General features: G+C 46.8%; 1 protein-coding gene across 1 annotated transcript; it reads left to right on the forward strand.

Annotated features, from left to right (window-relative positions):
* Positions 1–24036, forward strand: LOC123375314 (cytochrome P450 4B1-like). The gene is made up of 12 exons (XM_045026077.1): positions 1–211; positions 1835–1976; positions 3132–3176; positions 4547–4674; positions 6316–6440; positions 6529–6683; positions 7516–7622; positions 11930–12120; positions 12411–12544; positions 16974–17038; positions 17930–18012; positions 19916–24036. The coding sequence occupies exons 1-12, from the start codon at positions 26–28 to the stop codon at positions 20082–20084; spliced, it is 1530 nt and encodes a 509-aa protein (XP_044882012.1). The 5' UTR covers positions 1–25; the 3' UTR covers positions 20085–24036.
* The last annotated feature ends 826 nt before the right edge of the window (positions 24037–24862 follow it).

Below are 24862 nucleotides of genomic sequence, written 5' to 3' on the forward strand. Positions count from 1 at the left end.
TCACTGCCACAGAAGCTGCACGACCATGGCCTTTGCGCTGGAGAAAATAGCAACCCCTTCCTCTCTGCTTCTGTACCCGGCTGCTGGATTTTGCCTCATCTACGCGCTGCTGAAAGCGATCCAGCTCTATCGCAAGAGACAACAGCTCCTCAAAGCTTTTGAGAGTTTCCCAGGTCCCCCCAGCCACTGGCTGTATGGCCACAACTCTCAGGTAGGGAAAGACGTGGGGTTATGCAGCTATATACACACCATCTCGATTAGTTTCAACAGAGAATAGGCAGAGAGAAGGTAAATACTGTGAGTGGGGTCTGTGAAATCTGTTCAGTAGGAAAGGATCCTGGCAGGCGGCGGCTTTCTTGTCCTACCCTTTAACAGACACCACAAGTGTATGTTAGTGTCATGTTTGTGGGGGACAAATAAAAATGCAGCCACAGTATGAATTGTGTCCAATTTTCAGCTCCGGTCCTTTAAGCAAACAGATAGTCCCATTGACTTGACATGGGTTACTGACCTGCTTATAGTTAAACATGCTTTCCAAGATCAGGACTTTGGCGATCAAATTTAATAGGAGTAACGTAAAAAAAGTTTCTTGCCTCCACTTAAGAGGCATCTTCTCTGTAGGAAGTAGGTTTGAGTTGGTTTTCACAGCTACTAAGCTCTGCTGTGTGTGTGAATATGGGGAATTTTTATTTCAAACATTTTCAGCATTTCATGAGGCAGCCATTTGGGGCTTTATGCATTGTTGTATTCAATTGCAATGTTCATGTCACCAAAACTCAAACAGATTGACATCAAATACATCTTTAAAATAGTGATACTCAGACTGTGACTCTCGATCTGCAAGTGTCTCTTTAATGTGTCCCCTGTAGATCCTTGCAGCACATGATATAAACTACTGTGTGATTTAACTATTAATCAGTCTAAGTTATTAACCAATCAGGATACTTGTACTCTGTTATTAACCAATTGTAGTTGATAAAATAATAATACTTGGTCAGTCAACTTGCTATGAGAATAATAATAATAATAGATAGATATAAACTAAATCTTACCCTGTCATACTGTTTGAAGATGAATATATAGTACTATAGTAAATGAAGCAATGAATTCTCACTACTGTGGCTCTTTTGAGTAATGTTGATCAATAATTTGGCTCCTGACCCACTGAAGTCTGAGTATCACTGGTTTAAAATGTTGAGCCTGATTCTGCACTGCTTTGCCTCTTGCAATGTTAATATATTTCATCAACATGCAATTTTGGCCAAAAAAATGGCTTTTTGTCTAAAGCAAAAATTTTGCATGGGAAATTTTCATTTTTGATGGTGTTCCTTTTTTGATGAAAAACCAGAAACTGTTCTTTGAAGCTGAAATTTGTTTAAACCTAAGAATTGTAACGTAGAACAGCTTTCAACACTCCCAACATTTTCTGGTTTGGGGTGTCAGTTTTTTTATTTAAAAATTTCAGAGGAAAATGTTGACAAAAAGTTTAATTTTTGACATTTCTCTGAAAAAATAGCACATTTTTCAAGCAGCTGCCTCATTTCCCCAGTGCAAGGGGAGTGTTAAGCTTTACCATTGTGATTTGCAAAGGAGACAGAGCTGCAATGCAGGTCCCTCTGGAACTGTGTAGCCACTGTATGTAGATTTTGGTTCTCTCTACCCCAGCCAGTTTGAGGCCAGCATGGCATCTTCCCTCCATCTTGAGGTGCGGAACCCCTCATTGCAAATCCACTCCACCTGCTCCCAGATGGCATTGTGCAGACTTTGCACGCTGAGGTGATTTCACCCCTTTCTCCCTAAGCTCTCTCTCACTCTCTTTTCACTATCATTGCAGATTTCTCAAGGTGGAGAATTAAACCTGTTGCTGTCTTGGGCAAAAAAGTACCCTTATGCCTACCCCAGATGGATTGGAGCTTTCATGGCTTCCTTAACAGTCAACCACCCTGATTATGCCAAAACTGTGTTTGGCCATGGAGGTACGGTCATTGGAGCTTATTTCAGAAAGGTTCGCACTTAATGCCCTCGCCCAGTGCAAAGGCCAAGTGTTATTTCCACAGAGAACCATTCAGACTCTTCTTCCCGCTTGTCTCTTCTGTCGATTATTCCAATTCCCTCCTTTATACCCTTCCCAAATGCGTAGCTCTTCTCCGTTAAATTGGGGCACTTTATATACTCACCCTCAATGGGAAATGGGAACCAAACACCTGCACCCTCAGAAATGTGTCTGTCTTAGGGTTTCCTAGAGCACCCACCACCATAGTATCTAAGTTGTTCCCAGGAAAAGCAGCACAGAACATCTCCTACATGACATCCCAGGTCTTCAGTTGTTCTCCCTTTCTAGTGTAGGAAGCTCTAATTATTATAATTACTGTTGTGGTAGTACCTGGGGATTTTGACTAAATCGGGGCCACAGTATTCTAGGACTAGAGGCTATACAAACACAGAACAAATGACAAACTCTGTCCTGTAGAGATTACTATCTAGAGGCATATCTCAATATTATTCCCATTAGGATTGGAAAGCTTCTTCAAAGAGGAGGTTCTTGCTGCACATCCTAAATGCGGTCAGAGTCTGGATGAGCCTAATCTCTCAGATTTGATTCAACAGTTGCATCATGACCCTACAAGAGCACAGCTGCCCTGGTGGATCATTGATGTCGATGTGATCCCTGATGTGGCTTGGACCTGGCACATTAATACCTTTGAAGATCAGGCCCAAGGCCTTGATCTGGCAATAGCATCTCCATTGACTTTCTTGTTCCTCCAGCACAAAATGTCCTTCCTCAACTTTAAAAGCTTCCATGGCCTTCCCTTCCCTTTCCTCACCCATATCTCTAATCTCATCTTCCCATCACCCTCCCCAGTCCCGTGTGCATCTAATTAATGAGATATATGTAAAAGACCCTCTTTAAAATGTAATAGTATGAAAAGAAATATTCTTTAAATATTTAATATACTAAATAATACGAAAAGATTTAGCTGTCTAATTTCTATACCACTCAGTTCCTAATTAATTGAGCTCCATCGCTATAACTAGAAGAGTGAATTCATACCAGAAATGCATCTAGATTTTTGTTTTCTTGGTGTGTCAACTCCTAACATTGTACTTATCTTCTCTGTTGAATTTTACAGATCCCAAGGGTCTCACAATCTACAATTTCTTAATTCCCTGGATTGGTATGTAGAATCATGCTTCATCCATCCTTTTGAACAGTTTGATGAATGAATCAAGGGCATGCTATGTCTTGGAGTGTTAGCCCAGAGTTTCAGCCCTCATCCTCAGTTTCCTTGCTTCATCAGTTCATGATGGGCCACACACTTCCCTTGTAATTTGATTTACTTTATTCCTTGCTATTATAAAACCAGAGAAGATGACCATTCTGCTATGGAAAGCTACTAGGGATGACATGACAAACACAGTAGATACCATATTAGACTAGACCATTTCTCTATTTAATCCAGAATCCTGCTCCACAGTGACTAGTATCTGATATTTCAGATGACGGTGATTACCTTCCCCCATAACCAATGCCCTCAATTACACATATTCAGCTTCATGGTCTTCAGACTATGCCCTCGGTGCCATCACTGCAACCCCACTGAAGTCTAATGGGATTAGCAGGTGTCACTGAGGATGACTGAGGTGACTCTCAGAACCAAAGCTGAGTTTACAGGGCTGGTAAACTGTGTAAACTGTAAACTGAGCAAACTGTGTGTGGACTCAGCAAGGCGCATACACACTAAATTCCATAATACTGCTTTTACTGAGTAAAACCACACTTTGTGCATCAGGGTAATTCTGGACATTAGTGTTATTGTTTCCAGCTGCTGATGTTTATTGCACCATGTCATTTCATGGCACAGGGTATTAACATTGCTAATACCTATGTCATTTGTAGAGCTGGTTGCAAATTTTTTCTCTCCCGTGCAAAACATTTCTGCTTTGCAGAACCTGGGGGGAAAAAATGCAGAAAACGTAAATGTTGGGTTTCCAACCAAAAGAAAAATGGTTGCCATCAAATAAAACCCATAAAGTTTTCAGTGTAAAACCAACATTTTCTATTTTGGAAAACCAAAATATTTTCGGTTTTCACTTTTTTGACCCTTTTCATTGAAAATTGGTTTTGCCCGGCTCTAGTTGGTGCGACAGAGATTTCATCCTTGCTGGGGCATAACTAATTTCAGCCTTATTAAGGGCCCTCTGTGGCTGCTATCAAAACACCAATACGGTACTACATCAATTATAGAGTCCCCTCCACCTTTGCCCCTGCCCTCTTTCAGTAAATGCCATCCCCCCTCCTCTCGAATGGTGTGTTCTTTCTAATCTCTCATCAAGTTCTTAAGACTCCCTCTCCTTCCTCATGGTACCATCCCTCAGAATGCGACCCACTGAAGACTTGCTTAGGTATAGAATTAAGTATTCATGTTTTAAATGTTCCCTCTCTTCAAAGCACCGAAACGACTATGCGTGCTATACACATTAATAATAGTAATTCATTGTACTGTGAAGTGATCTGACTGGTTCTTTGCTATTTATATGCCCCCAGGCAAGGGATTACTGATCTTACATGGGCCAAAGTGGTTCCAGCATCGAAGGCTGCTGACCCCAGGGTTTCATTATGATGTGCTGAAACCTTATGTCTCACTGATGGCAGAGTCTACCAAAGTGATGCTGGTAGGAATCTTCACCACGAGTGTGCTTTCAGCTGCAGAGCCAGGAAAATAACTGGGTCGGATGTTGAACAATTAGAAGAAAGTGGAACGAGATGTTCTAAACAGTTTGTGTCCCACAATCGCTCTACAACCCTTTAGTAAAGAGGCCAGTTGGTGTAATTCAATGGAGCTACACCAACCTACATCAGTTTAGAATCTGGCCCAAGATATTTTTCTGTCACCTGGTTTCCAATAAAGTGAACAGTAATACAGTAGCTTTTCTCAGCCTGGGGATGGTGAACATAGAAGGTAAATGAGGAGAACAGGCTGACTGCCAGATAAGAAACTAAACTTGGGCTAGTATAAAATAGGGGGACTGAGCCCGAAACAAATACAGAAACTGGGAATGAAGAGTAGATGAAGAGGAGCTCAGGGTGGAATCGAATGAAGTTCATATACTATCATGCACCATCCATAAGGTGCCCACTTCTCCTAGTCCAGCTTGTTGGAAGAGTCCTTTTAACTCAAAATACTCTCTTTAGCTAGAAACCGTGAATTCACAAGGATTGTATGTCCCTAATAATAATTAAAGTCTCTGAGCCAAATTGACCTCTGGGGTAATTCCACTGACTATAGTGGAGATACATCAAGAGATGCACTTGGCCCCAAACGTCTTCAGATTTTCAGTTATCACTTGAGGTGTGCTCTAACCACCTAGAAATAATCATGTCTCCCTTTTTAATAAGGGTTGTTGCTAAACTTACGTTGGTTTGTTTACAATGCTGGCAAATAAAACAGTTTGCTAGCGACATCCACTCAGTTGCAGAGATCAAAGAAATTGTAGACACATCCTTTAATCCAGATGGATTGGACTCAGATAACCAAATCCTTCTGGCGTGGCGTATCTGTTGAATTGTCAATGAACTTTTGCTCAGAGGACATTAATTTATGTGGAGAGGTTTGCTGCTGAGTCATATCAATTATGAAACCAGTAAAAATGAACTCAAGTCTTAATTTACCTTGATTTCTGGTTATATCTGTTGAGCCATTAGATATGCTAGTGGTGACAGACGTTCTAGAAAATACTATTAGATCAACAATGCACCACTGTATGTGGATTCTCCCTTCCCCCCTCAGATTTGGATCTAGTTCCTGCCAAAAATAATTGGCCAAAGACCTATTACACAGATCAGTTTCTTTTCACTTTGCTGAAAATAATCTCAGGATATCATGAAAACAACTTGTACATAGAAATGGCTGTGAGCCACTCCTGGTCTGGCTCAAACTTGCTTTAGGGATGTTTGGATTTCGGTTTCTAGTTCAGGCCCAGGACAACAAAATCCTGAGGCAGATCCAGACCTTGCCGACCCCAAAGATTGGGAAAGAAGAATTCAGATCTAGTTTTTCATTTTGGCCTGATCTCCAGCCATAAATAAAGAATCCTGTAATCTAGTCCAAAAGGGAATGTCAATCCCAGCTAACATTGGACCTTTTAGATCAGAGTCTTTGCTTACAGAGCAGGGTCTAACATGCAACAGGGGTTTGGCAGGATGCAGATATGAAAAGCAACAAAAATGAATAAAGGGCACTGAATGGGATCTCTGTAGTCAGCAAAACCCTTTTCTGGAATCCCATCCCTCCTCATCTCTCTCTCCTCTGTTAGGATAAGTGGGAACGGTTGATCACACTGGATAAATCAGTGGAGCTCTTTGAACATGTCAGCTTGATGACCCTGGACAGCATCATGAAATGTGCCTTCAGTTGTCATAGCAACTGCCAGACTGACAGGTCAGTGCCAGGTGCTTTCAAATCCTAACAAAAAAGTTCTTGTCAGCCAGATCCATAGTAGCCTTATTTGACTGTTCTTTTCCTTCAGTGACTCAGACTACTACATCAAAGCAGTCTATGACCTGACCTACCTGGTGTTTCATAGAATCCGCTTTGTCCCATTTCATAATGATTTCATCTATCGAATCAGTTCTCAAGGACGTCGCTTTCAGGAGGCCTGCCGACTAGCACACCAGCATACAGGTATCTCCCAATGTCCTCCTTTTCTTCTCCTATTGACTGTAGGATGTTGCCTAGTTTGGTGGGATTAACCTACTGCTAGCTGGTCTGTCTATGAATGGAAACCCTGGAGAAACTTTTTCACTAATTCTCCAGGGAAGAAAGATGGTTTTAAAATTGAGGCACAAGGCTGGTAGTCAGTAGATCTAGAGCCAAATCCAACGCTGGTGGAATTCCATGAACTTCAGTGAAATTCCAATAAGGATGGATTTCTATTCCTCACTCTGTCACTGATTTACTGTGGGACTTCAGGCAAGTTACTTCGTTTCTCCACAGGTCAGTTTGATCACCTGCAAAATAGAGATAATGATTCCTCTGTTTGTAACGTACTGAGAGAGCTCTCAGTGGAAGGGACATAAGAACATAAGAACGGCCATAGTGATCAGACTAAAGGTCCGTCTAGTCCAGTATCCTGTCTTCCAACAGTGGCCAATGCCAGGTTCCCCAGAGGGATCGAACAGAACAGGGAATCATCAAGTGATCCATCCCCTGTCACCCATTCTCAGCTTCTGGCAAACAGAGGCTAGGGACACCAGCCCTTCCCATCCTGGCTAATAGCCATTGATGGACCTATCCATCAATGACAGTACTTTAGAAATACAAAATCTTCCTAATACCTGGTTCTAAGAGACCTCATCTCCTGCACTCGTCTACTATATGTCCATTTCATCATTTGCATTAAGCAGAAGACCCTCAGACTCTGATCTTTTGACTGCTCAACAGCATGACCTTTCCAGACAGACAGGTCACAGTGATGTCAAGGGGTAGCTAATATATTTGCCACTCTCATATGCAGATAAAGTAATAAAAGAGAGAAAGACGTCCCTCCAAGATCAGCAAGAACTTGAAAAGATCCAGAAGAAGAAGTACTTGGATTTTCTGGACATTCTTCTGTGTGCCAAGGTGAGTGTTTGAAATACTCATGTAAACAGCCAAGCAAGTGTTTCCCTAAGTGTCATCAGCAGACACACCTGGTTGTGGTTGACAATAGCTTCTCCAGCCTATATATCCTCATGTCTAATTCTGTCAGCTGATAGCGGGGCTGGAAGGGAAGGGAAGACATGTCAAGCAAGGGTGTGCAAAGGACAGTGCTCAGTGAATGAATAACTACAAGTAGTAACGGTGCTATGAGGGTAATTAACTCTTTCCTCTCTGTGAGTTGCTTTTCCCTCAGCACGTTAATACGTACAGGAACAGCGGCACCACAGCATGTAAGCATGAATGAGACCTTTGGCATATTCTAGGGAGGATTCCAGGGAGGGGGTGTTGTCTATACTGTGTGTAACTAGGTAAATGTCCCCTTTTCGGTTTCCTGTTTACTGCATCTTTAAATTTCTAAGTGCCTGCTGGTCTGCTGGAGATGGCTGCCATTTGGAGTTCAGTTCAGTGCAGACTCTTACAGGGGAGAGACACACACACTGTGCTCTCACTCTCCCTCCCCTTCCCCTCCTCCTCCCCTCCCCTCCAGGGATTTTACTTTTGTTCTTTCTTGTATTGTTTGTTGTTTGTCTTGTAATCTTAAAACAAATATCCTGGCTGAAAATAAATAACTTCTCTTTGTGTATAGAAAAAATAAAACAGAATAAGGATTCTTCTGAGGAGAGTGGACAACACATGGTAGTTACCATAGAAGCACAGGAAATGCAGGGCTGGAAGGGCCCTCGGGTGGCTCAACCTTTTCAGAGACGCAGGCGGTATGTGCAGTTGTGTGACACCTGTGCAGGCCACATACAGAAACAAAATGGCGTCCTGCACGTAGCGTGACCTCACGCACCATACTTACAAGGCCATGCTGCACAGAGGATGCCATTTTGTACAGACAGTCTCTGGTACGTGCAGCATGTCACTGAAATGCTCTCTGTGTGCTGGGGGAGTGGACACCTGGGGGCCAGATGGAATCGGCCCAGGGGCCACATCTGGCCCCTGGGCCACCAGTTGGGCTGATCTCTGCACTGAGGCAGGACTAAGTATACCTGGGGTGTCTGCGGTGGGGTTATTGGAGGGGTGTGAGGTCCTGGGGGACATGGAGGGGGCTCTGTCTGGCAGGGAAGCAGGTGGGGCTCTGTGCAGGTGGTCTGGGCTGCTGAGACCAGGGTTCATGCCCAACTCACTCCCCCAATGCCGCACCTGCAGGAGCCACCAACCAGCAGTTACCGTCCTCCGCTGGGGAGGCTGGTGGCGACTCAGATAGCCGGGGACAGAAGGATGCACCCCGGGAGTACTGACCCCACCCCACCCCCGCCGGACAGACCCCCTCGTGATCTTGGCCCTTCAGTGCGGCCCCAGGGCACAGAGCCCCATCCACTCCCCCTGCCGGACAGAACCTGCGGAGGGAGAGCAGATGGGGCCCTGCTGAATGCCCAGGGGCTGTCCAGCAAGGGTAGGGTTGTATTTCCCTTTGCTGAACACAGGACACCAGGGAAAATTACGCGTATTTAAGCGACTTCCCCAACAATCAATCAGAACGATCAGTACGAACGTTCAAATGAACATCACGCTGACTGAGCCTCTGTTCAAAAGAAATACTGTGTAGCTGGATTCTTTTTATTTACCTTCTTATGGTTAAGGCTTTAGGGTTCACACAGGGAGAGGTCGTGACACACACACACTCCTGTACATGGGGTGGGGTGTCCAATTGACCTGACCCTCCCTGCCCTGCACTCTCCACCCTCCATGCCTGGCTGGGCCCCTGGGACGGATCTGCCTCTCCCAGTACCTGGCACCACGTCTTCCCAAGGCAACACGTGGTGGGGGGGGCGTGCAAGGTCACATGCCCCCCTCCCCGGATTTCTGCCACGGTTCACACCAGATTGTGGCCAGCAGCAGCGTTTCAGCACGGTGTGGGAGGGAAGGGATGGGAGCTGCTTCCAGCCACAGGGGATCAGGGTGGGGGGGACACCTCCAGGCTGCTGGTGGCCACCAAGTTCACCCAGCCGCCTTCTGTCCCCCTGCTACAGCGTGGGCAGGAAGGGGTTAAGCCCTAAGGATGCCTTGTGCACCAGGGCCCAGGGAACCTGCCTGCAGGAGCTTCAGTGAATCCAGCCAGAGAGGTGGCTCAGCAGGGGAGGGTGCCTAGGGGACGGAGCAGCCCCGAGCTTCCTGGGGGCAGGACCTCAGGGGGTGGGGGTGAAGAGGGTGCTAAGCCCCTGCCCAGGGGGCTCCTGTGAAGCCTGCAGGGGCAGGACACGAACAGGCTGGAAATCACTTCTCCCCCCTCCCCCCGCCACTCCAGAGTTTAGCTGAAGAGCAGAGACGCCTCCCCGTGCCAGCGCTGTGCGGGGCTTTGGCACACGCAGGGCTCGGCTCCTCCTGGCCAGCGCCCCGAGCCGAAGCACCTTGGGCTTTCCCGGGGCGCTGCCCAGCCAGAGGCAGCGGGGGAAGGAAGGCGCCTGCCGGCCAGGCTGCTGGTGACCTGAGCGCTCCGACCAGGGGCTGGTTCTCTGCCCAGCGCTGGGAGCGGGACGCACCCCGCTGCAGGGATATGGAGGAGCAGTGGGGCTGGGGTGGTGAAGGGGCAAAGCAGGGAGAGGACAGCCAGAGGGGGAGCACGTAAAGGGCTGATGAGTGGGCAGCAGAGGTGACACGTAACCGGCCGCTGCCTAGCGCCTGCCTGCACTCACCACCCACCGCAGCTCACAGCGCGCAGCCTGTTCCGGCCGGAACGGGGACGGGGGGCAGGGTCCTGCCGGCCAGGAGCCAGCACACGGTGGGGGCTGTGCTGACAGACCAGCATGGGGAGCGGCTGGCCCCGCGCTGCAGCTTTGCCCTGCCACCAGCCTTGCACACCCACCCCCATCATCGGCCACTGGACCCCTTGAATCACCGCTGGTGGGCGGGCGGCTGGCGAGCAGGGATCTGGCCAGCAGCAGGACCCACCAGTACTGATGGGGAGGAGACAGAAAATATGGGACAATTTGCCCATTTTTAAGAAAAAGTCAGGACACCTGCAGGAGGGCTTAAATATGGGACTGTTCCTTTAAAAACGGGATTGCAGGTCACCCTAAGCAAGGAGGCCAGTACTCACAGGGTGCCGCTTTCTGCTCCTCTCCTGACTGGCCCTTCAGCGCAGTGCAGTTTGCTGCCCCTGAGAGATTGTCTTATCATGGCAGGGAGCTGAAGGCTTTCTCAACTGTTACATGGTGAGGACCCGCCCTGGCCCCTCTGGGTACCAGGCACGCCACCCCCTACAAAAATACAGTTTCTTAGAAAGAGTGGGGCTCATATGAGACATAAATCTCCAAAGTGGGATCTCAGCAAAAACAAGTTGGGAACCTCTGACCAAGCCCATCCCCAACAGGTGTTTGTCCAACCTGCTCTTAAAAACCTCCAGCGATGGGGATTCCACCACCTCCCTTGGTAGCCTGTTCCAGAGTTTAGCTATCCTCAGAGTTAGAATGTATCTCCCACGATCCTAAATCTCCCCAGCTGCAGATTAAGCTTGTTACTTCTTGTCCTACGTCCAGGGCGCAGGGAGAACAATTCATCTCCATACTCTTTATAAAGCCCTTAACATATTTGAAGACTGTTACCATGTCCCCCCTCAGTCTTATTTTCTGAAGACTAAACAAGCCCAGCTTTTTAACCTTTCTTCAGAGAGCCCCCTGGTTTTCTGAACTTTTTATCCTTTTTTTTTTTTGCTCTCCTGTGGACTCCCTCCAATTTGTTCACATCTTTCCTAAAGTGCAGTGCCCAGAACTGGTCACAGGACTCCAGCGGAGGCCTCACGACTGCTGAGTAGCGTGGAACAATGACCTCCCATGTCTTATATACAACACTCCTGCTAATGCACCCCAAAATGGTTTTAGCTCTGTGCAGGTGGTCTGGGCTGCTGAGACAAACACCTATCAGGGACGGGCTAGGTCAGAGGTTCACATTGTTGGCTCATATTCAGTTTGTCAGCCCCGAAGGTTGGTACGTGACACTTGATGATGAGTAACTTGAACCATAGCCCATCTCTGCTCCCTTGCTTATCCTAGAAGGGGAACGCCTGCCTTTGTACTCAATGGATCTGAATCTGATCTCACTTACACCATGTAGACACCTGCATAATTCCATTGCTTTCAGTGGACTGACACCTGATTTCCACTGGTGTAAACAAGACAAATCAGGCCTGGGATCCTCACCAGTAATCAAAGTGTAGTTTTTCATTCTAAAAATTGTTAATGAAATGAACACTTGTTTGGGGATTATTTACCTCCCTGCTTTGCTAGGATGAAAACGGAGCTGGATTATCCGATGAAGACCTACGTGCTGAGGTGGACACGTTTATGTTTGAGGGTCACGATACCACGGCCAGTGGGGTCTCCTGGCTCTTGTACTGCATGGCCCTGTACCCAGAGCACCAGCAGAGATGCAGGGAAGAGATCAAGGAGATTCTGGGAGACAGAGAGACCATTCAGTGGTGAGATGTTACCTCACTAGTTTAATATAATTTGGTTTGGGATCATTTTCTTAGGTATTCAATTGGAGGAATTAAAAATGGATCTATTTCACAAGTGCTGCACTGAAGGATCAACACTTAGTATAGCAATGCTACGAAGGAGAGATCCAAGGTCAAATCCAAGCTTCCGTTGTGTTAAGGGCATTTCAATTCTAGATCTTTGGTTTGCTGATGTTGATGCTGCTAGCTAGTATTTTCATAGTGGTAGGGGCCGTTACTCATTCATACTCTCCACCTATGCTTTCTTTCAGGGATGACCTTGGCAAAATGACTTACAGCACCATGTGCATCAAGGAGAGCCTTCGCCTTTACCCTCCGGTACCTGGAGTGTCCCGACTGCTCAGCAAACCCATCACATTCCACGATGGAAGAACCTTACCAGAAGGTCTGTTTAGCCTCTTCCTTCTTAAGGGCCCAATTCTACCTTCAGCCGCATACATGCCACTCCCACTGAAGTCACACTTTGGTCCTGAATGTAGTTCATGTCAGTGAGAGTGGAAGAAATTCTCCTGTGACATCCAAGTGAAGATCTAGGAGATGTTGAGCGGTTTGTGGTGCTCCCATGGCCTATTCTGTCTTCATTGTAAATTGTAACATGATTCTTTGAATGTCCATTACAAATTGCACTTTCCTGTACCAACCTGTCTCATTGAGCCCTGGGGTGATTCACCCTAGGGACGGTAGCTGGGACTGCTGCCTGCCCTACCTCAGAGACTTTGCTAGAAAATAGCAATGCCAGTTTCCTCCTGAGATTCCATGGGAGTCCTGCCAACTAAGTCCATGTAGGGGATGCTTTGTATCGGTACAACCATTGCTCCACACATGCATGCCTTAGTGGTCTCCCATCTCAACTCTGGCCAGAGTTGGCTGAATGTTGTTAGTCATAGAATCTCAGGGTTGGAAGGGACCTCAGGAGGTCATCTAGTCCAACCCCCTGCTCAAAGCAGGACTAATCCCAGACAGATTTTTGCCCTAGATCCCTAAATGACCCCCTCAAGGATTGAACTCACAACGCTGGGTTTAGCAGGCCAATGCTCAAACCACTGAGATATAGCCCCATATAGCATAACAGCTGAAAGCATCACATCTGAAATGCTTCCAGTCCCCTGCATCCCAAGAATATTACATTCTTTTCCTGTGAAGTATTGGCTGGGAGCTTCAAATGAGCCTATGGGAATTAAGCACCCAAATCTCACTGGAGTTGAATGGAATTTGGGTGCCCAATTCCCTTAAACTCCTTTGAAAATCCCAGATATTGTTTTTTTATTGTTTATTATTTGTATATTGGAGGTATTCAGAAGCACCAACCAAGAAGGAAGTCCCATTTGCTAGGCACTATTGCATACACATGAGACCTTATACATATACATATGATTTGAGGCAGTCTCTGCCCAGAAGAGCTTACAATCTAATGGAAATCTTTATTACTAATAATCATTCAATGCAGGGAGGGCAAGAAAGAGAGAGAGTGCACCCTAATGTGCAACTAATATTATTTGCATTGAACTATTCTACTACCTCTAGGACTGATCTGTGTTAGCTTGTGAGGTCGGATAAGATCACACCACAAGACTGCTTGGCCATACACTGTAGGACTGAGCCGGAATTGCTCATGTCATGGTCTCATTGACTCAGTAAAGGCAGAGAGCTTGATGGGAACAACAGTTATAGGGCTGGATCCAAAGCCTTTCAAAGCCAATGGAAAGATTCCCATTGACTCAACGGGCTTTGGGTAGGCCCAGGAGATTTACACACTGAGTACCCCTATCATTGCTATCTTCTGTTATGTTGGGAATGATGGAGGTCTTTAAGGGTTGTATTACCTAAGCAACTGTTTAGGACATCATGGTAAATTTCACCCTGTACTTCCTGGCATAGTGTCCTGCCTGTCTTGTCTTGATCTTACCAAATTCTCCAGTTGCCTCTCCTCTCGTCACTCAGTGAGATGGGTATGAGTCTGCCAACTGAAAAATGCTACGTGAATGGAGACCAAAACATTAAACAATCAGAAAGCAAACAAACATAGCATGGCATTTAATTCCAGCCTGCAATGCCCATGGCCAGCGCACGCTGTCCTGCCCCAGGCGTATGCCTTGCAGCGCCAGTTCTAGCGGCATCCAAAAAAGAGCAGGGAACTTGCAGAAAAATACGTTGCAGGTAGGGGACTGTTGGCTTTATGCTCTCCACTTGCCAGTTGGATAGCACTATGCCAGGGACTGCTGCACTTGTGGGGAGAGGGAGAAATGGGGCCCAGCCCGTGATCCCCCAGACCCAGAACTGTGCAGGGGAACCCCCTATACACATGCACACTATCACTAGAATCCAGGCAGTGCCTCCCCTTCCCCCATCACGTGGCCTTGGGGGAGAACTGCAGAGCAGCCAGCCAGAGACGCAAGCCAGTAGGAGCAGAAGCTGCGAAAACAAGGACCTTTGGACATTCCAGTCAAAGCTGAAGAATGATCTCTGCCTTTCTCTGCACTCTTCCTCATCTCGGTCTCCTCACCTCAGTTTCACGCCCCGTCTACCCCTCCTGCTCACTTCTCTGCGCTCCATTTAACTAGTCTCTTCCTAACTAACTCCTCCCCGCAAATCAGTTAATCGATACAGTCATGGAACTAATGTGTTTGTTTGCTGCCATCACATTGTTTCCTCTCCTTGTGTTTCTTCCCCCACCCTGTGTCTGTCTTCTCTATTTCTTTGGTTTGTAGGCACGGGGTCATGTTGCCGTCTCCTTCTGGTTTTACTAATTCGTGCAATAATCACACCGCAGGAGGTGAGAGGGGAGAAGTTACCCTTGCCCCAATAACTATGCTAGTGAAATATACACCTGAAGCAGAGCCATTACTTGGCTTTAACTGCAGTTCATTCTTCTAGGTTCAAAGTACAGCCGGCATGTCTATCATTCTTCCCTAATCATTAGGTGCTCTTGCCCAATCTTCTAACCATTCCCTGCTTCTGACGCAAAATCTATTGACTCTGTTGATAATCTGCTCATCGATTATATTATATTGCATCATCTGGTGTGCACTTGATAAATCACCAATCTTGATCCAAAGACCCTTGAAGACAATGGGATTTTTTTTCCACCAGTTTCAATGGAATTTAGATCACTTCTATAAGGCGCCCATGCACTGCTGCTGAGTGTATTTTTTTTTTAAAAAGAGAGTTTAGTTATTGCATAAGATCAATAAAAAGGATGAAATTCACTAAGGGCCAGATCATCCCCCCCTCCACTTTCACAAGCCAAAAATGTAAGTGTGCAGTTGTGCGAGCTGTGAAAATCTCACCTGGAAGGTATAGTGATTGTCACACAAGTGATTGTAAAAATAGTATTGTGGCATTCCAAGTTCTTTCTCTCCACAAATGCTGAAGATTAATATATTATAATGCCATTTACTACTGCCATTACATCGTTTCTAGTAACATAGGTTTGGCACTCAGAACTCACCTGACAGAGTCCCAGATTCCTGCTAGACCACTGTGATCATGTAGTCTGACCTCTTGTATAACACAGGCCAGAGAACTTCCCCAAAATAACTCCTAGAGATTATCTGTTAGAAGAACATCCAATCTTGATTTCAAAATTATCAGTGATGGAGAAGCCACCATGACCCTTGGTAAATTGCTCCAGTGGTTAATTACTCTATCTGTTAAAAATTTACACCTTATTTCCTGTCTGAATTTGTCTAGCTTCAACTTCCAGTCACAGGATTGTGTTTGACCTTTCTCTGCTAGATTGAAGAGCACATTATTAAATATTTGTTCCTCGTGTAGATGCTTATAGAGTCTAGACTGTACTCATATCACTGCTTAACCTTCTCATTCTTAAGCTAAACAGATTGAGCTCTTTGAGTTTATCACTATAAGGCAGGTTTTCCAATCCTTTAATCATTCTTATGGCTCTTCCCTGAACCCTCTCCAATTTATCAACAATCTTCTTGAATTGTGGACACCAGAAATGGACACAGGATTCCAGCAGTGGTCTCTTGGTGCCAACTATAGAGGTAAAAATAACCTCTTTACTCCTACTCAAGATTCCCCTGTTTATGCATCTCAGGATCGTATTAGCTCTTTTGGCCGCAGCATCACACTGGGAACTCTTGCTCAGCTGATTATCTACATACAATGACTCCCAAATCTTGTTCAGAGTCACTGCTTCCCAGGATAGAGTCCCCCATCCTGTGAGAGTGACTCATGTTCTTTGTACCTACATGTTTACTTTTACATTTAGTTGTATTACAAAGCATATTGATTGCTCGTGCCCAGTTTACTAAGCGATCCAGATTACTCTGAATCAGTGACCTGTCCTCTGTGTTATTTACCACTCCCCCAATCCTTGTGTCATCTGCAAACATTGTCAGTGATTTTATTTTTTCTGCCAGGTCATTGATAAAAATGTTAAATAGTGTAGGGCCTTGTGGGACCCCACTAGAAACCCACAGCTCGATGACGATTCCCCACTTACAGTTACATTTTGAGACCTATCACTTTTGCTGATGATACATGAGACAGAATAGATCCCAGATCATTCTCCCATAGTTCAACGTTGCCTCTGCAGGGCTAAAGGGAGTGAAAACATGTATGTAGAAATGACTCAAGATATTTCTCAGACAGCAGGTGTGTTGGTTAAGAAGATTAAGGGCCTTTAACAGGATAGCATGTTGTGCTGAATAGATGTTTGCCTTGTGAGGTCACCAACATTTTTCTTTTAGAGTGGTAGCCGTGTTAGTCTATATCAGCAAAAACAACGAGGAGTACTTGTGGCACCTTAGAGATGAATATATTTATTTTCTTATTTCTTATTTTTCTTACAGGTTCTCTGGTTGCAGTGCATATTTATTCTCTTCATAGGAACCCAGCCGTATGGCAAGATCCAGAGGTATTTTTAACTTTACAGAAAGAAGAGATGGTCACGTAGTTAAAACAAAGGACTGGGTACCAAGAGAGATGGGTGCTTTCCCTGCCTCTGCCACATACTACCTTGAGCAAGACATCTCTTACTTCTCCCTTCTTCCATTTCCCCAGCTGTAAAGCCAGGAAAATGTTGACCTTACCGAGGTGTTTTGCAATCTTATTCAAGTAGTGTCTGTCCAGATGAAAGGTGCGATAGATCTGCAAAAAGGAGGTTGCCCTAAAGATTTTGAGTATCATAGAGAGACAGAGTAGGGTGTGGAAAGGTCTGTTTTTACACATAGTCAGGTACGTCAGGTGGAATAAGGATTCATAGCATTTTGGGCAAATGTAGCAGATGATGCTCTTGGTTGTACCAGCAACTCCTGCAAGTCGCCTGGCAGCTGTGGTTGAGGGGCAGTAGTGCTCTGGGCCCAGCACAAGAGCTCACTCTTTAGGTAGGGGGCTGCACCGGGGGTGTGTTGCGACAGCACCTCCCCAGCTTACAGGGTGACTGCACAGCTCACATTTTGGGCTGTGACGGCCCCTTATGGGAGGGGAGATCACTGCCCCTTCGCACTGCGGCTGTCCTGGAAGAGTTTCCACCTCAGCACCTCCTCCCCTGCATTAGGGCTACAGCAACAGACTCTGGGCTGAAACTGACCTCTCATCTGACTCTGAATTTTTTTTTTTCCGTTTCTGAGGATTTATTTCACAGCTCTGGTGAGGTTGGAGCCGCATCCTGTGCCTAAGCTGATGGGGGCAATGTTGTCAGATGCACCTTGCCTGATTCTATAAAGTTGCTGGCATCAAACCAAGCAATGCTGTAGTTTGGAAACGAAAAGCCTTTGCCACAGACCTTTGAAATCTCTTCCCGCAGGTGTTTGATCCCATGAGGTTTTCACCAGAGAACGTGTCCAAGAGGCATTCCCATGCTTTCCTGCCCTTCGCAGCTGGAGCACGGTGGGGGATATTTCATTCACTCTGTGGGTGGGGGCAGCTGAAAACAAAGCAATACATTCTGCCAGGATGCTGCTAATACCCACTGAGCACTAACATGTTGGCTGCATACTGCTGTGTCTTCCAAGTGGGGGAGCTACGGGAGCTTCCAGAGGTTCCTTCTTAGGGATTGAACTCTCTGGCCTCTCCTGTTTCTGCTTCACGATGCCCACTGAGCCGTCCCCTGGAGTGGCCTGTCCCCAAAAGACTGTGATGGATGGAGCTCTGAGTGCAGTGTTCACATCCAGTCCCTAATGCAAACGCTAGAGGGCAGCACTGCAATGGCGCTAGCTCTCCTTCCCCCACAAGAGACCGAAGTGTCGCCTCAGCTCCCATCACATGAGAGCCAATGATCTAGCTGGGGTTTAAAGCCTCCTTACATCTCCAAAGGAGTGTAACTGACATGCCACCATCGCTTGGTAGAGGCGCGGGGCCCTGGTGGGCTAGCTGCACCCCCAGCCCCTTTGTGGTCTCTGAGCGAACCCCTCAGGTCTTAGGCCTCAGGCCTCTCCCGGTTGGAATTGTGCAATTCTCCCCTCTCAGACCAGGCCCAACAGGACCCACCAGGTCCAACCCAGTTCAGACCCCTGCAGTTCTTCCCTTCGGGAGTCTGTGACCAGCGGTTTACAGCAACCAGCCAGACTTCTGACAACCAAAGCGCGGGTTATTTAACAGTCGGAAGAAAGCACTTAGAGAGAAAAGATTTCAAAACAGCCAGTGGTCTGCACCTACGTCTATCTCACCCAAAGGCTTATCACTGCCTGTTGGGGTCCTAAGCAGGCCTCACTTGTTCTGTTACCCCTGCGGGTGCCTATCTCAGCCTGGGTCCTCTGAACAATTCCTCCCCTCAGAAGAGTGTGCCTTTTTTAACACACCATTGTTCTTTTGAGCTCCTGCATTCACAGGCCTTTTCCTCTCCTGGCATTGTCTCTTGACACCAAAGTGTTTGGGGGAGAAGTGGCTTATCTTTTGCCTTCCTGCTTGGCTTTCCCGACCACCGCCCCCTATTCAGTTTCACCCAATATATTCGCACAGTAAACATCCCAATAATCCAGGGGTTCTCAAACTGGGGGTCGGGACCCCTCAAGGGGTTGTGAGGTTATTACATGGGGGGGACATGAGCTGTCAGCCTCCACTCCAAACCCCATTTTGCCTCCAGCATTTATAATGGTGTTAAATATATTAAAAAGTGTTTTTAATGTATAATGGGGGGGTCGCACTCAGAGGCTTGCTGTGTGAAAGGGGTCACCAGTACAAAAATCTGAGAACCCCTGCAATAATCCGATCAGCACACCATCGCTCTAAATTATTACAGGGCAACTCCAGAGCCATCACTCATGGGACTGAATTCTGGATCACTTGTAGGGGGAGATATTCCATGCACATGTGTGTGGCAGTTAAGCACATTAAAACCCAATGAGCGCCAGGTGCCTAACTGATATATGTGACTTGGAAAAATTTCCCCTGTGGTCAGCAAAGATCTCTTTGAGTAGGGGAGTAACTGTATCGATCTCCTTGCAGGTTCAATGGGAAAGAGCATTTTTCACACCTGTCCCCAATCTGCCTGGTAACGTTGCTGTGCACTATTAAACAGCTGCCATGTTTTAACCCAGTAGTGGCAGCACTATAGTGATGGTTAGGTGAAGGGATTCGTCTAGGCTATATATTACAGTAGCAGACGAAAGCCCCAGCTGAAATGAGGCCCCCATTGTGCTAGCTGCTGTACATACACCTGAGAAATGGTCACTGACCCAAAGAGCTGGGTTGGTTCACTCAGCTAGCAAAGTGCTTCGGGATAGATTCGTGAATGAAAGCTGATTTCTAAGCAAGAGCACACGTCCTTATAAGCTTCCTCTCCCTCTTCCAGGAACTGCATCGGGAAGCAGTTTGCCATGAACGAGCTGAAAGTGGCTCTTGCTCTGACTCTGCTCCGCTTTGAGCTGGCTCCTGATCCAGCCAAACCGCCCAAGGAAATACCACAGGTTGTCCTCAAGTCCAGCAATGGGATCCACCTGCTCTTAAAGAAACTTCCCTGACACCGCAGAAACCATGGAGCTCCACATCGGGCGTCAGTAGGATCGGCTCATTTGCAAGGGAATGCAATCAATGGGTATTTCACGGGATAGCCCCACTTCAGCCAACCCGATCCACAACCTTTCCTGAATTCTCAGCACCAGCTGGTTTCTCTGTGGCCTTCCCCATCCCCAGAGCTGGAGTGAGCGCAGTGTTGGGAGGAGACCTGGCTATGGGAGTAAAGCATCCCAAGCGCCTCACCCCCAGCTAAGGAGCACTCTTGCCTGTCAGTGCCATGCCGTAGGACCCAAGCAATGCAGGGTCAAAGGCAGAACTCCCCTTTCCACAGCCCCTCACGCTGTGTGCTGAGGGCACAAGCAGAGCTCTGAGTGCAATGTCACATCGGTTCCCTAATGCCAGCTGTCGAGAGCAGCACTGCACAGAGCTAGCTCTCCGTCCTCCACAGGAGTCCAAGTGTCTCCTCACCTCCCATCCTATGGGAGCCAGCGATCTAGCTGGGGTTTAAGGCCTCCTTACACTGGGATTTTAGGCACCAGTGCAAACCTCAAGTGTAGACACAATTTACACTGGTGCACTGCAGGTTTCACTAATGCCTAACCTCCAGGGTAGACTGAGCCCAACATTATCCCCACACGGTAGCACATTGGTCTATTTTGCACTGATCACCTATCCACCCAGCCTTGCCAAGAGCTGGCTCCAGCCAAACATCAACAACAAAGGTGTGACTTCCACCACCAAGGCCGCTCTCATCCCCTATGAGGGATTAACATCAACGCTTGGTTGGGAAGATTGAAGTGTGAGCTGGGCCAAGTCTCCCAGTTAAGAGGTGGGTGAACACTGCTACCCAATGAGAAGCTCTGGAGTTTTGGTTTGGCCCACTACGGAAATAGAGCCAGTTAAAATTTTTGCTCCAAATCTGAACTTTCTTCCAGTGGAGGCTGCTCAGATCTTGGCTCAGAGCTCTCTGTAATTTAAACACCGACACGATCCAACATGGACAATCAAAGATCCATACAGGCTGCCTTCAGACTACACACACAGCTCTCATTGGCCCTAAAAAGTCACTCAGCTGGAGCCAAGATACCTCTAATTCTCCCCTCGAATCCAGGATGGATGCTTACATGATCCCCAGAATAGAGCTTCCTTGTCACATCATTTATGCTAGACAGATATTGAGGGATCTCCCTGTGCATTCATCCTTGGAATCCGCCCCTCCAATGTAGCAACTGCATCAAGACACCTCCCTTCCAGCCCAGGGAAACGTGCAGCAATTCCCTCCTCACTTGGAGCCTGAGCCCAAGTCTGTCAATGAGAGTCTTCTTCTCATTGACTTCAATGGGCTTTGGGTCCTGCACTTGGAGAATGTGACAGCTAACTCTGCCCCTTTGCTGATTAGCAACGTTCTATGCATTCTTATGCCCATGCTATCTCTGACACTGTGCCTCTGAATGAAAAATCTGTAGCAACCCTGTTATTGCCCAAAAGGGTCCGAGGTACTCTGCAAGAACGAGACCGACTCCACACTGAGAGTAATTGGCTTTAATGAAGGTAAAGTGACACATCTGCAACGGGGACCCCAAACGTTGCTGTCACTGAGACGGGGACCCAGCGCCCTGTAGCTCGGCCTGGGGTGAAGTCCTAAAACAAACACAAAGCATGCTCATTTTATACAAACAGCAGCATATCAGCTCATACATAATGCAATAGACACTCTCCGCCCTCCGGGGCTGCCTCCCTGGCCAACAGCCAGGGACTTACCACACAGCAGTCCCAGCCGGCTACAGCAGGTCAAAGCTAGCATGCTGTGTCCTACAATAACCGGAGGCTGAGAAAGCGGAATTGCCTGAGCTAAGCCATAACAAAATCTTCCAAGGTTCCCTAGACTGCTACAAACCCGGAGCAGGAAAGGCCTGCCAGGGTGAGACTCAGACACCGAATCACCAGATGAGACACCAATTTGCATTCAGAAGGAAGGGACATGTACACAGACCTCCTCAGGAAGGGGGGTTAGCTTGTCAAATGCCCCGAATACAGCCATGCCCTGTAGAATGCAACTTAAAGATTGTGGATTGGTCAAGAGGTCTTTAAATATCTTTGTCAGGCTGTGAGCTGTAAACTGAGCAAACCCTAATATGCAATATCCACAGCTACCCATCTGCGACCTTCGTCACTCATCTTCCCTAGCCTATACCTAGAGGAAAGCCAGTTCAACAACTTGCCGTCGGCTTTATGTTTCTCCTCTCTAGTTCTATAACTAGCAGGATGTTGTCCAACTCCCGCTCTGGTTTGGACATGGCCGTTATTGTAGGGATGTGGATGTTACCCAAATGTCCCCGGATATGAAAGAATCTCTTACCCTAAGAAAAGAAAGAGCAGATGGGGGTCACTGCTCCAGATATCCCCGAAGTGGGCATGAGAAGGACTGTGCCCATAAAGGCATCACAGACAATGAAGGGGGATCCATGCGGGCATAGAATTAATCCTCAGACCTTAGGGGCACCAGCTGTTACAGTGGGACTGCCCCTTTAAGTAGCTGTGCACCTCTTCAGCCATTCTCCCTGCTGGGGTGAATCCATGGGAGACACGGCAGCTCCTGGTTGGATGTAGGAGAGCATTATGACCAAGGTTCTCTCTCTCTCTGGCTGGCTGTGGGGCCTTGTGAATAGGAATACGTTTGTCCGTTTTTTCTGTTGTAAAGGCTCTTGCCTCTGCAGAATCATGGTTGGATCTAAATCAAACCCATTACAGGTAAGGCACATAGGCGTCAAACTGGGGAAATGAGAGCTGCATCGGCTTTCTGCTGAAACGGGCCTGGATTTAGTATGAACCAGTTTTTACAAGGCAAGGAGCCTCAGCTTGTCCTGCACAGAACTAAGGAGTGTACTGAGCAGAATGTTCCTAGATAAAGCAAGGCCATTTGCTCCTTTCGCACAACAAACTAAAGGAGACTTTGTTCAAAACCCTTTTCTGCACTGAGCAGTGTTCTGGGGCCAAGTGGATAAAGAGAAGAGGTGCTATGGGGGCAGTCGGCAGAGGCTTTTGGAAGAAGTCGGAGAGAAAATTCCTAGAAGACAACAGACCAATAGAACAGGAGGTTCAATGTACCAGAGCTCAATCCAGCCACTAGACTAGGCAGTGTGTAGCTGACAAAGCAGACCCAGGGTGAAGGCCCAGGCTGAAAGTTCAATGCTCCTCTTGGACCTTGTTCAGCAAAGCCAAGGACTGACAGCTCAATAGTAAGAGGCAGAATATAATAACATACGTAAGAGCGGCCCTACTGGGTCAGACCAATGGTCCATCTAGCCCAGTATCCTGTCTTCCGACAGTGGCCAATGCCAGGTGCCCCAGAGGGAATGAACAGAACAGGGAATCATCACGTGATCCATCCCCTGTCGCCCATTCCCAGCTTCTAGCAAACAGAATCACCCCCTACATCAGAGAAAGGCATTTCTACACCTTCAGAGGTTTACTTAGGCCATTGGCTACAGCTGAGTCCAGGGACCAAAACCAGATGGGGAAACTGTGTGTCTAGTGCTTGGGACTAAACTGTGGGGAAAGCATCGAGTCAAGACAGATTTAAGAAGTGAAGAATCAATTCCTGCTCTGTGACTCCAGCTAAGTATCTCACACCTGGACAGAGACTAAAATATTATTCCACACTCCTTAAGTATTAGAAGCCTCGTTGGAGGAATAGCTATGAAATCTCACCAGGCTATCCAGCTAAAAAATCCTTTCATTTACTCAAATTCTAAAGCTGTAATCTGAAAGCCCCTTGCAAGAGATGAGCTGCATGTCATGATTTAATCCTGATATTGGAAATAATGACTTCTAGAATAACTGAAGTTTTAACATCCTGTTTACGCAATGCTCTAAGAACCTTTGGCCTAAACTGAGCCTGTGATTTCTGTAACTGACAGTGGATGCTGCTAACGGAATAAAGTGGGAAATGCTCCAGAACTTGCATCTTGCTTGGGTTTGCAGGTCAATGCGTAAGCTACAGAAGGGCCTTGTCTTGTGACAGCACCTGCTTTGCCTCCAATAGGAGAAAATCAACGGTGAATTTAATTTTTTCATGGGCAGGGTCTGAGTCTTCTGTCTTGAACTAATTCATTTGGGGGGAAGATTTTCAAAGGCATACAAGACACTTAGGGCCTCTTGTTGAAAAATCAATGGGAAATCTCTCCCTGTCCCCAAATCAGACTGTTGGTAAAACTTTTCAAATGTTATCTTTGTTTAAACGCGTCCTACGTCACAAACAGAGCCCCGACCATGAACATGTGATGTGTCTTTACCCTTCATGACGCTGAACTGAAAGAAATAGAGACATCATGAGTCCAGCAGTTTTCGGACACTAGGTACAAAGGTCAGTCAACTCCTATGCAATATTTCCCTGCTCCACTAACTAAGCGTCTAGTATTTTATACAGCGTCATGAGGGGCATTTTATAAACATATACTTGTGCCCCAGAGGAGGGGTATTCAAAAAAAGAATGGGCAGGCAGAGATGGAGTTCGAAGTCTCCAAGAGGAGACTGGAGGGGGACAGCTAATTGAATGCAGTGCAATACCCACTTCTTCTTGCATCTGAAGAAGTGGGTATTCACCCACGAAAGCTCATGCTGCAAAACATCTGTTAGTCTATAAGGTGCCACAGGATTCTTTGCTGAATGCAGTGGGGCTCTTTAAGCAGAGCTCTGCTTAAGATGTGAATTTTGGATCCAGGCTGGCTTCCGAATCTGAACTTCTCCAGAAAGATGGGTGGAGGGGTGTTCATGTTTGATT

Source organism: Mauremys mutica, chromosome 8 (assembly GCF_020497125.1).
Source record: "Mauremys mutica isolate MM-2020 ecotype Southern chromosome 8, ASM2049712v1, whole genome shotgun sequence".
Taxonomy (NCBI): Eukaryota; Metazoa; Chordata; order Testudines; family Geoemydidae; genus Mauremys; species Mauremys mutica.

Bases quoted from the DNA above. Each gene is read 5' to 3' on its own strand.
- LOC123375314 (XM_045026077.1), top strand. From the start codon at position 26: ATGGCCTTTGCGCTGGAGAAAATAGCAACCCCTTCCTCTCTGCTTCTG. The intron at 3,177-4,546 runs GTATGTAGAATC...ATATGCCCCCAG, and splicing joins TTTCTTAATTCCCTGGATTG to GCAAGGGATTACTGATCTTA. The intron at 18,013-19,915 runs GTGGGGGATATT...TCCCTCTTCCAG, and splicing joins CCCTTCGCAGCTGGAGCACG to GAACTGCATCGGGAAGCAGT.